At 42.3% G+C, this 11,844-nt stretch overlaps 6 protein-coding genes across 6 annotated transcripts; 2 read left to right on the forward strand and 4 right to left on the reverse strand. All coding sequences in view use genetic code 12, as the record gives it.

Moving 5' to 3' along the window:
• Positions 1–26: 26 nt before the first annotated feature.
• On the reverse strand, positions 27–1,202 carry hhp1 (casein kinase I; the record flags this gene model as incomplete). The annotated part of the gene is made up of 1 exon (XM_066157513.1): positions 27–1,202. One exon carries the CDS (start codon positions 1,200–1,202, stop codon positions 27–29), a length of 1,176 nt encoding a protein of 391 aa, XP_066013610.1.
• Positions 1,203–1,795: 593 nt separating this feature from the next.
• Positions 1,796–2,263, reverse strand: PSN45_000759 (uncharacterized protein; the record flags this gene model as incomplete). The annotated part of the gene is made up of 1 exon (XM_066157514.1): positions 1,796–2,263. One exon carries the CDS (start codon positions 2,261–2,263, stop codon positions 1,796–1,798), a length of 468 nt encoding a protein of 155 aa, XP_066013611.1.
• A 1,231-nt stretch (positions 2,264–3,494) lies between these two features.
• On the forward strand, positions 3,495–4,454 carry IPL1 (spindle assembly checkpoint kinase; the record flags this gene model as incomplete). The annotated part of the gene is made up of 1 exon (XM_006688156.2): positions 3,495–4,454. The coding sequence occupies one exon, from the start codon at positions 3,495–3,497 to the stop codon at positions 4,452–4,454; it is 960 nt and encodes a 319-aa protein (XP_006688219.1).
• Positions 4,455–4,551: 97 nt separating this feature from the next.
• Positions 4,552–5,892, reverse strand: sgf73 (SAGA complex subunit Sgf73; the record flags this gene model as incomplete). The annotated part of the gene is made up of 1 exon (XM_006688157.1): positions 4,552–5,892. The coding sequence occupies one exon, from the start codon at positions 5,890–5,892 to the stop codon at positions 4,552–4,554; it is 1,341 nt and encodes a 446-aa protein (XP_006688220.1).
• Positions 5,893–6,228: 336 nt separating this feature from the next.
• Positions 6,229–9,853, forward strand: YPO7 (Fe-S oxidoreductase; the record flags this gene model as incomplete). The annotated part of the gene is made up of 2 exons (XM_006688158.2): positions 6,229–8,336; positions 8,461–9,853. 2 exons carry the CDS (start codon positions 6,229–6,231, stop codon positions 9,851–9,853), a joined length of 3,501 nt encoding a protein of 1,166 aa, XP_006688221.2.
• A 44-nt stretch (positions 9,854–9,897) lies between these two features.
• Positions 9,898–11,019, reverse strand: PSN45_000763 (uncharacterized protein; the record flags this gene model as incomplete). The annotated part of the gene is made up of 1 exon (XM_006688159.2): positions 9,898–11,019. One exon carries the CDS (start codon positions 11,017–11,019, stop codon positions 9,898–9,900), a length of 1,122 nt encoding a protein of 373 aa, XP_006688222.2.
• Between the last annotated feature and the right edge of the window lie 825 nt (positions 11,020–11,844).

Consider the following 11,844-nt stretch of genomic DNA (forward strand, 5'->3'; position numbering starts at 1 on the left):
ACCTCTAACACATTACTTTGGTCAAGTTATAACCAGTTCGGATTCTGCTTTACAGTACTCTTCTTTGCATTTGCATACAACTGTTGTTGCTGTAATTGATCAACATTTTGATACTCTATTGGCACTGTTGGTTGCAGTTGGCCTCCCTGTTGATGAGGGATATGCTGGACCACCGGAGGAGGCTGTTGTGCTTGTTGAAGAACTGGGCGAAGCTTTTGAACTTGGTCATTCTCCTTATCTTTTTCATCATTATTATCGTTATTGTTGTTAGCGTTATTGTTATCAATCATCTTTTGTTCCCTTTGCTTTTCTTGTTGGAATTTGTACAAAGTCCAATCAAAAACATAGTCATATCTATAGTTTTCTCTCTTGAATAAATCCCTGAACAACTTTCTCAAAAATGGGTAATCCGGCTTATCCTCAAACCGCAAAGATTTGACATAATCCATGTAGTCCAAGAACTCCTTGGGTAAACCCTTGGTCAAGATGTCACTGGGAGTAGTCATCTTCTTCTCCATGATCCGGTCATACTTTTGTCTTTTTGTGGCAGCTTTTAAACCTTGCCATGGTAAGGAACCACGACAAAAGTAGATCAATACGTAACCCAAACTCTCCAAGTCATCTCGTCTCAGCTGTTCAATCCCCAAATGAGTATTGACAGAGGTGTATCTTGCGGTTCCCGTCAAGTTTTTGTTTTCTCTGTATGGTATGTGCAAGTGGGTTCTTGGATCCCGGTATTTTTTGGCCAATCCGAAATCAATCACATTCACCTGAGAACCTCTGCGTCCGATCCCCATCAAAAAGTTATCAGGCTTGATATCTCTATGGATAAAGCATCTGGCATGGATGTATTCTATCCGGCAAATCAACTGATCTGCCAAGAGTAACACAGTTTTGTAGGTGAATTTCCGGTTACAATAGTTGAATAAATCTTCCAAAGAAGGTCCCAATAAATCTATCACCATGGCGTTGTAGTCACACTCGGTTCCATACCATCTGACAAAGGGGATTCCAACCCCACCACTCAACGCTTTGTATACTTTTGCTTCATATTCTAATTGAGGGTGTTTTGCTTTGGTGTTCTCCAATTTGATGGCCACTTCTTCACCAGAAATGATGTTGGTGCCAAGGTAGATATCACCGAACGATCCACTACCGATCTTTCTTCCGATCCTGTACTTTTTACCGACCCGTAAATCCATTACTGAAAATAAATCCTGAGTCTGTGCCTTGTGGTAAAGCTCTCAGCAGGCAAAAATTCTCTCCGATGTTTTTTGTGGATCTGTATCCTTGGGCGCGGCACGCAACAGCCAGCACCACACGACACCTCTGTGCACCCCCAAACTAAACTCGCGGCGGTTTCGGCTCCTACACACCCCCCCCCCCCCCCCCCGACAGGCCGGCTGAACTCTACCACAAGTCACAGGCAGTATATCTAGAGTCACGATTTAGAGGCGTAGTCAAGACAACAAAGTGAAATCCTGACACGTAAGTGTACGTTTCACTCCACTACTGGCTAAATTCCCCAATCCCACAACAAAGATTTTCGGACAATAGGCAAGCTTTTGTTATCAGTTACCGTAAGTACACGCTCAAACCAAAATCCGTGACTGGCTCAATAGTTGCAAAACATATCATTTTTTCTGGTACCCCCGGCATTTAACCTTTTACAAGAGTGGAGTGATAGTGTCAAGGGGAATATTAATTATTAAAACCATTACAAACAAAACTAAAATTATTACACATACACTTCGCTGGATATGAGTACCTATGAGACACGTATCAAGTTGATCTCTTAGGCCTTGTTGGCTTCAGGCTTCTTGAATTTGTTGATGAACTTCTTGAAGAACTTGTTCTTCTTCACGGCCTTCTCAACCTTGTTAGAAGTAGACTCGACTTCCTTCTTGGCTTCTTCAACCTTATCCTCAGCCAGATCCTTAACCTCATCAACCTTAGATGGTTCAGCTTCAGTAGATTCACCCTTGACAGCTTCTTCAGTCTTGGCTTCAGCCTCAGTGGCTTCATCCTTGGCCTCTTCAGCCTTGTCTTCAGCCACTTCCTTAACTTCAGTAGCTTTGTCTTCAACGGCTTCAGTGGTTTCTTCGGCGGTATCTTCGGTGGCAGCAACAGCTTCTTCAGCCTTATCCTCTACTGGTTCAGCCACGGTTTCGGATTTATCTTCCACGTCCTTAACGACGGGTTCATCCTTGTCTTCATTGATGAAGATCTTGGAGGCTCTCTTAACTCTGTCTTTAATACCCATGGTTAAAATAGAATAGGTTCAAATATTATGTGTAATATATAAATAGGAAATTTGTAGGGGATCCCTGCAGTTTAAATAGTTTTTTTTGCCTGATGTTGTCAGTTCCACAAAAACAAAAATACCGGCGGATAAACAAAGACAGTAAATCGTGTAATTGTCTGAATTAATCAGGTAAAATTCTGATACCAGCAATATAAAGGACCCGGATGGAGCGTAACAAATTTAGCAACAAAACCCTAGACGAGGATAATATTATCTGTAGATAATGTACGTTCATGGACATATAGTCATTACCCGTCAGGCCAGATCTTGACTTTACTGGGACATGTAACAACACTTCAGGGTCGGGGTTCGGTACATTGAGCCCCCCATGAGCGACAAACTTATGACCCACAGTTTCTGCCTCAGACTACTGCACATCCTGTGTGGTGTGAGTCTACAGCATAACAATAAGAAACGGCTGAGCGATTGCCTATTTGAGAAGGCGCTCAGCTAAAAAAAAGTGGCCAGAGTTCGATTATGTTCTATGGACGCTGCGGCCGGTATATCGCCGAAGACTTAAGAAGCGTATTGAACGATGGCATGGCTTTGCAGCGTTTTACTGGGTTCTGGCATGTCTGTATTTTAGCGTGTTTTGGTGTCTCGGCTCATGCACGCGAGACGAAGTAAACCCAACACGCTTTGATGAGCACGACAACCTCGATGAGGCTCCGCCAAAGAAATGAAATGATTGCTAGACGGGCGCTTTATTCATATAAACTGGTGACACACGTCTGAGCAAGTTTATGATGGCTCGGGAGGTGGGTGTCAAGCTTTTAACAAGCGATTGCAAAACTGCCATGACGTCGGCGTTTAGTGATATCTGCATTTTGTGGCAGTGTCTCCAAATTTAGTTTCAAAGCATAATTTTGTCAGATTTGAGATACGGCTTGTGTGACGGTTTTTATGTGCATTTGTTTAATGATAAACCAAGCTGTTACAGGTTTCTGGACACTCCTAGGAGGGTCTGGGTGTGGCCTGGAGGGTGGAGCCGTAAATGTGATGATTGTTAATGGTCTTTGACCTGCTGGGTGGGTTCAGCCACATCTGCTGGGCTCGTGTCAGCCCCTCCCAAATCTCCGCGCCATTTCGTCCCATTGCCTCGTCCTTTTTCTGCCTTGTTTTTCGCATCTCTAAATCGCGACTGTAAACAAAAAACCGATTCCACTCGCTACCACAGGTTTTCTACACCATGATACGAAAGTCGCTTCGCCCGTTGAAAGACACCACCAACGTCCATAAAGATACTCCCGTTGCCCTCAAACCAGTGATTCTCAAGAACGCAGTTGCTGACTCCCTTCAATTTCTTCACAACTCCAACCTCACAAAACTCAAAGTAAAGCCTCTGGTCTCACTTTCTCATTTTGAAATTGGCAAGACTTTGGGCAAAGGAAAGCTCGGCCTGGTGTACTGTGTCAAGCACAAGGCCCTGAACTTTGTATGTGCCTTGAAGGTAATGAACCTCGAAACCCTTCGGTCCCTAAAATTACAAAAGAACTTACAACGAGAAATCGAAATCCAGTCTTCCTTACAACACCCCAACATCCTCAAACTTTTCAGCTACTTCTATGACTCTAAAAACGTGTACTTGGTTATCGAATATTCCATCAACGGTGAGTTGTATCATCACCTAAGAATCAACAAGCGTTTTACCAACACTTTGGCCAGCTTCTACATTTATCAAGTAACCTTGGGGTTAATTTATTTGCATTCAAATGGCATTATTCATCGGGATTTGAAGCCGGAAAATATTTTGGTGGACTTCAATCATACCGTTAAACTAAGCGATTTCGGCTGGTCTGTTAAAATCGAGAGAAATGCTAAACGATCAACCATCTGCGGTACATTGGACTACTTATCCCCAGAAATGGTCAACTCAATGGCCTACGATTTCAAATCGGATATTTGGTCTTTGGGGGTTCTCATATACGAATTGCTTGTGGGAAAGCCACCTTTTGAGCATCATGACCGTAATGTCACCTATAAACGAATTGTCGGCTTGGATCTTAAGTTTCCTCCGTTTGTCAATGACGAGGCCAAAGAATTGATCTTGAGTTTACTCAAGACCAACCCTTCAGACAGACTACCACTTGAGCAAGTTTTGACACATCCATGGTTGATGAAAAATAAGCAAAAATGGCCGGGAAATTAGCTTTGTACAATACTCTGTAACATAACTTATATTAATACATAAACGAACAAACATTCACCAAATACCATCGACCCCCGGAAGATGGCACTACACCGCACTACCTCTGGACTTGAGCCTGCGCTTGCTGTTGAGCTTGGGCTTGAGCCTGTTGTTGGGCTCGTTTTTGCCTTTGCTTCATCAACATCAACTGCTGTTGTTGCAACTTGGCGATCTGTTGCTGAAACAATTGTTGTTGCGCAGCATTGTGCTGGGCAGTTAACATAATTTCCTTGGAAGGAGCACGAACCTGGTACATTTCACCTGAAATATTGGTGGAGTTCTGAGTGACTGAGTCATTTTCGATTCTCTTAGAATCAACATTGACCAAGGCACTTCTTCCTTGTAATCCACCAATAGAACCAGAAATGGCCTGGTTGGCCAATGTCTGTTCATTAGATTGGCCCTGACTTTGTTGAGACCCCGCTCCACTGTTGATTATCAAAGCATTAGCGTAGCTTTCTCTCATATACAAAAACCGGTGCCGGTTTCTCACTGGCAAAATCACTTTCCTTTCCAACGGAATGGGTTGGTTCTTGCTCAAACCTTCCAACACCAAGTATGTTTCATCATCTGGATCCAATACACGTGCCGCAGCCATATCCGAATCGGTGTTGACAGCGTTCAATTCATCATTCTCTTTCTTCTGGAGAGCCAAAGCATTATTGGCAGCCATCTTGGCCTGGTTACGCTTCTGGTACTGCTGTAATAATACATCATAAGGAGCACTACGACCGGGAACCATACGCTTGGCACCCATAGAATGGGTCTTACAGGTCAAAGATCTGGCACAGAATCCTCCATTTGGTAATGGTACACCACACTGTTTCTCAACATCAACAGGACCTTTTTGTTTTGTCGAAGATTTTTGTGGTTTCTGCAGTTTCTTCTTCCTCTTCTCCGTCGTATCTTGGGCAGCAGCAGCTGCTGCTGCTGCATTGGCAGCTTCCTTCTCCTTCTGGGTTTGAGACTTCTTATATTTCTTTTTTGGCTTACCGGTAATAGAACTTATCGAAGCACCATTTGGTTGAGGAGTGGTATTTCTTGAGGAATCTATAGAGCTTGTTTCAGGCTGCTCAAGTAGTTTGGCCTTTCTCTTCTTGATGGGAACGTCGTCCAGGTCGTCGAAATTCTTCTTGTTCCTCATTTGAGTACACTTATCGTAGTGGTCACCTAAACTTTCAAAACCAATAGGTCTTTGGCAGCTTTTGCAGATCTTATACTTTATTACCTGCGATAATAAGGAATTCTCTCCCGAGAAGTGGGATTGAACCTTTGGTTCAACGGCTAACTTTTTATCCAAATATACACCTAAATCCTTCCAGACAATAGGCTTTGAGTCGTAATTGGTAAGCGAGTTGACACTATCTAATGTAACGACTTGTGATGATCTATTTGACATTCTCTATTGAGAACTGGTTTAATGAAGGACAGATCTTAATGGCTTTCAAGATGCAAGGGGGTTGCTATGTGTGTTCAACCTTTTTGTCTGTGAAGTCAATTGAATTCGCGAGTCAATGAAGAGGTGCGTAGGCGGTGGGCACCGCCGTTCGTCAGAGAAACTCCGCCCGGCGGCGGCAGACTGGTGCGAACTCTGGCCTTGCTCTAGATCTGTTCTTTCGCAGCTGGAAAAATTTTTGAGGTTACGCTAGAGATGCTTTCAAGTCTGACACTAGTAGTATTGGCCCTATACCTCCTTGTGGGAGGAAGAGTGTCGTTTGCGGCGGCAGGCATATTCATGCACTTCGCTTTCAGAAAGGGAGTCGAACAGGAAGATCCAACACTTCAGAAAACAGTCAAAGCTAAATCTCAATCCAAGTCACCAATCTATGCTATAGACTTTACTTCTACAACTTTTACTCCTGATTTGACAAGTCAAATCCCAAAGCCTAAAAAGATAAACCGTCGATCAAGACAGCCAAAGGTTTTCAGGGCAACAAGGCCAGCAGTGGTGAAGAAGAATGAACCAGTGTTAACCTCATCTGTCAAGTTAACTGAGTCTCAAATTTATATCTTCTATACCACATTAACAGGCTCTTCTCAAAGAGTTGCCAAATCCTTGTGTGACAAGTTGTCCAATATTGACCTCAAACTTCCTCCCAAGCTAATGAGTCTCGATGACGATGTTGATGACCTAGAAGAATACTTTATGCGTACTCCTACGAATGATTATAAGAACATATACCTTATTGTATTACCTTCTTACGAGACAGATTCCCCCATTGATTACTTCCTTGAACACCTAAAAGATACCTATCAAGACTTCAGAGTCGATAAGTATCCGTTGAGGAATTTATTAGGTTTTGCAGTGTTGGGGTTGGGAGATTCCGAGTCTTGGGATGGTGAAAAATTCTGCTATCAGTCGAAATTAGCTGACAAATGGTTGGCAAAGTTAGGTGGAAGACGTATTTTTCCTCGAGGAGAAGTTTGTATGAAGTACGAAGGAGAATCAAAAACACAAGAATGGATTCAAAACTTTGCAACTCTTCTCAATGATGATGAGCCGTTTTATCTCAATGACGAAGTAGATGATAGTGATAAGGAAGACGTTTCTAGTGATGAAACCGATGACACTTTGGTAGATGTTGAAGATATGGGAGATGTTATCAGAAAAGAAGGAATAAAAACCTCGATGAGCAGTGAAACTAAAGAAATGGTTGCAAAGGATTCGCCAACTTACAAATCGCTCACCAAGCAAGGTTATACAATAGTCGGTTCACATTCAGGAGTTAAGATCTGTAGATGGACCAAGAGTGCCTTGAGAGGAAGAGGATCGTGTTATAAATTTGCATTTTACGGGATCAAATCCCATCTTTGTATGGAAACAACCCCTTCGTTGGCTTGTTCCAACAAGTGCGTGTTTTGCTGGAGACATGGAACAAATCCTGTGGCCAAACTGAATTGGAGATGGGTATTGGATCCCCCTGAAAAGGTCATGGAAGGAGCTTTACAAGGACATTATCAAAAGATTAAACAAATGAGAGGGGTTCCGGGTATCCAAATGGACCGGTTCCAAGAGGCATTTCAAGTCAAGCACTGTGCTTTATCCTTAGTTGGAGAACCGATTTTCTACCCTTATATTAACGAGTTTGTACAGATGTTGCATGAGCAACATATTTCCTCCTTCTTGGTATGTAATGCCCAGCACCCAGACAACTTGGCCAAGTTGCTGAAGGTAACTCAGTTGTATGTGAGTATTGATGCACCAAACAGAAAAGACTTGAGAAATATTGACCGTCCTTTGAACTCAGACTTCTGGGAAAGAATGATGGCTTGTTTAGATATCTTAAGAACTGTTCAAAGTCATCAAAGAACTGTCTTCAGGTTGACTTTGGTGAAAGGTTTCAATATGAATGAAGTTAAAGGATATGCGGATATGGTCATTAGAGCTCAACCTTCTCAAATCGAAGTTAAAGGTGCTACATTCTGTGGTTCTTCTAATGGAAATGGTAACCCATTAACAATGCAGAACATTCCTTTCTATGAAGAATGTAAGAGATTTGTCGAGGAATTGACTGAAGAGTTGCAGTCAAGAGGATACTTCTATGAAATTGCAGCCGAGCATGCCCATTCTTGTTGTATCTTGATCGCTCATTCCAAATTCAAAATCAATAACAAATGGCACACGCATATAGACTACCCCAAATTCTTCGAACTTCTTGAGTCAGGAGCTGAGTTCACCAGTATTGATTATGTGAAAGAGACCCCAGAATGGGCGGTTTGGGGATCTGATGAGGCTGGTTTCAACCCAAATGATACGAAATTTGACAGAAAAGCCGAAAAGTTAAAAAAGAGACTCGACAGAGAAGAACAGCAAAAAAAGGTCATGGAGTTGAAAGCTGTAGTGTAGCTAATTTATTTATTTATATTTATACCTTAAAATACTATACAAAATATTTGCAACCACAGCCCTTGGGTCGCCCATGCCTTCGCGTCTCGTCAGAAAAACGGTTTTTAGCAATAGCACCAGCTTTATGTCCAAGGCAAAAATAGCATTTATCCATCCTGATTTGGGGATTGGAGGAGCTGAGAGACTCGTGGTGGATGCAGCCGTTGGGTTGCAAGATCTCGGGAATGATATCACTATCTATACTTCCCATTGTGATAAAACTCACTGTTTTGAAGAGGTGTCAAGTGGACTTTTGAAAGTTGATGTTTATGGAGACTTCTTCCCCACAACTATCCTCAAACGGTTCCATATCTTCTGCTCAATACTAAGACAGTTTTATCTTGTGGCGAAGTTGATTTTCACAGGGGAAATCAGCAAGTATGATTACTTCATCATTGATCAATTATCATTCTGTATTCCCGTATTAGTACTTTTCAAGAACCCCACCGCCAGAATCTTGTTCTACTGTCACTTCCCTGATCAGCTCTTGTCACAACCAGCAGGCTTGATTAAGAAGCTCTATAGAATCCCTTTCGACTTTATAGAGGAATACACCACTGGGTTGAGTGACAAGATCGTGGTGAATTCCAATTTTACCAAATCGATTTTCCACAAAACATTCAAGATAAACCAGGATCCCGGGGTAATTTATCCATGTGTTGATATAGATCAAGCACTCATTGAAACGGACGAAGACTCTGTTGCTGATAAAGACATACACAGCTTCTTCAAAGCACACAAGTATTTCATTTCTATCAATAGATTTGAAAGGAAGAAAAACATAGAATTGGCTATTAAAGCGTACAAGATCTTCAGAGACCAGCAGAACACTGGACCGGCTCCAAGGTTGGTGATTGCAGGAGGATTTGACGCGAGAGTTCGAGAAAATGTCGAGTACTTGCAACAGTTGGAAGCGTTAAGTGATTCATTGGGTTTCAAATCCTTTACCATTCGAGGAAAACTACTCTTAATGCCTCCCGCTACCGATATACTATTTTTACCATCAATCAAAACATCTCTCAAGAAGTCTTTGATTAAGAATAGTGACTTGTTGTTATATACCCCTTCACATGAACACTTTGGTATTGTTCCAGTGGAGAGTATGCTTTTCAAGACTCCAGTATTGGCTGCGAATAACGGAGGACCCATAGAATCAATCGTGAACTACTATGAGGACGCTTTAAATGCCACGGGTTTCAACATGACATTAAATGAGCAAGAGTGGGCGAAGACAATGATCTTGGTTAATAAACAAGGGCTGGAACTCAACCAACTATTGGGAAATAACGGGTTTAAGTTAGTATTAAAGAAGTTCCTGAGACAGCAAATGAGTAAAGCCTTTTCAGAGAGCCTTCTTCTGATAAAACAAGGAAGTGACAAGGGGGCATTCCTCACGGTGGTGTCCTCTATTATTAGATTTAGATATGCTATTGTTGCTCTCTCGGTGACTGCTCTCGCCTATACCTTCATATAGTAATTCATTAAATCATATCGCTATTTACATCTATAAAACTGGATTCATATTTCTCGGAACATCTTCTTGAATGATGACCAAAACTGGAGTTTTTCCACACGTCTTTGCTTCACGGCCTTTTGTTCATCAAAAAGACTCAAAAGTCCTTGTTTGGTGTTGGAGTAGACAACATTTTGGCTCAACTCCTTAATATTATCAGGGAGTGTGTCGTAGTTTCTATCAATACACCCATCCAACTCTTCAACTGCATTTAATTTGATTTTATGAAAACTAGAAGATGGAGACTGTAGATTGTAGTCTCTGATAGAAGCGTTAATAAGTTTCACCTTATGTGTGCAGTAGTGGAGTTGCTTTGAACGGAATATGCTTCTCAATTCCGACTTCTCGGGAATTCCGCTTAGCTTACAATAGTTGACCAACAGCTTGTCAATGTTATTCCTGAAGTTTTCTATTTCTAGGTTGACATTCTGCTGGTTCTCAATCCAAGGAGGAAGTACATCTTGCTTATTTAGAATCTGGTTGATAAAGTAATTTGTGTCGGTGGCATTAGCCAAATGGTCTCTAGTCAATGGTTTCCCTCGAACTTTCTCCATGTTAACATCATTGAACCTGCCCGTGGTCAAATCTATTTTGGAATTAATCTGTGCACTCGCCAAAGTGTTGACCATGTTTAGAGTAGTATGAGGGCTATTTGGATTTACCAACATCGTTGGACCTAGAAGTCGTTCTTTGTAGAGCTCTCTGAAGTTATCTTCATTATCCGCTGCGTTTGGAAGGCTTTTTGTTTCTTTATACTCAGAACTGATCTCTCTGGCACTCAAGATCCGAGCACCTGCTTTCAAATGTCGAGTAGGTTTGGGTTTAGGTGTCAGGTCGATGATCATTCGGAGATTGACGTTCTTTGTGGACTCTGTTCCATCCCATGGCCTTTCGTTGGCTATTTGTTTTGCATGCTTGTTGTGGTTTAGAAGGTTTTCCAGCTTCAAGTAGTTGAGGTGCTTCGAGTATTGGGACTCAAATTTCAACTTCTCCTGATGGCTTAACTTGTTGGAAATGACCGGGTCATTCTTTAGCTTCTCTTCGAGGATCTGGCTGAATCTATCTGCCAAAGCAGATTGGGTTTCAATTTTAGTGGAGTTAAACCGCACTAAGCGAAGCATCAGCATCCATAATTTTTGAGGAGGGTGCGAACTAAAGATATCACCGTTTATTTAATATTGTGCTACAAAAACACCATAGCATAAGCGCCTCAATAGCTGTAAATGTCTATAAAACCGTCCCTTTAGCCACCCTACCGACTCCAAAAGTTCATAAATCTCTTGGTCCTTCACCTCGAATCTCTTGAATCTTCACCTTCAAATCTCTTGAATCTTCACTCCTCAAATCTTTCAATATCCAGATCCACCTGCCCTACAAGGCATAGAAAATCAACACCCCCGATCCGATCACAAGTATCATTAACACAAACAACTTGATGAAAAAACAACACACATCTTCTCTGCTGCCTCCCGCAGTTAGTATTAGTTGGTTCTCCAAGTCAACCTCACTCAACTTCCTGTTACGGTTGGCATAGGGATTGTTGGTGCCGAGGCCATCATCCATGTCGGATCCGACAGACAGCACCGAATACGAATATTGTCTTTTAACCTCTTCCTTGGTTTTTCCCACAGCAGGAGTTATGACTTGGGAACTGGACCTGGACCGATTAGGCTTGTGGCTGGGGAATGGTATCGGGCCGGAGTCCGGTTGCAGAACGCTGATACTGGGTCTTCTTGGTTCTTTGGTTTCGTGGTTCATAGTACAATCAGAAACACAACGTAAATAAGTAACGTGAGGTAGCAAGAATTCCCCACGGCATTGCAAAGTATATTTATAACTGGGGAGAATAGGGCGTGTCCTGGAAAAATTACCCCTTCAGGGCGATCTGCAGCAGATGCCGCTCCCATTTCCGGGCGGGGCACCTACACCGCTGAGCTTCGCCGTGCTGGGAC

This window comes from Yamadazyma tenuis, chromosome 1 (assembly GCF_029203305.1).
Source record: "Yamadazyma tenuis chromosome 1, complete sequence".
Lineage (NCBI taxonomy): Eukaryota > Fungi > Ascomycota > Pichiomycetes > Serinales > Debaryomycetaceae > Yamadazyma > Yamadazyma tenuis.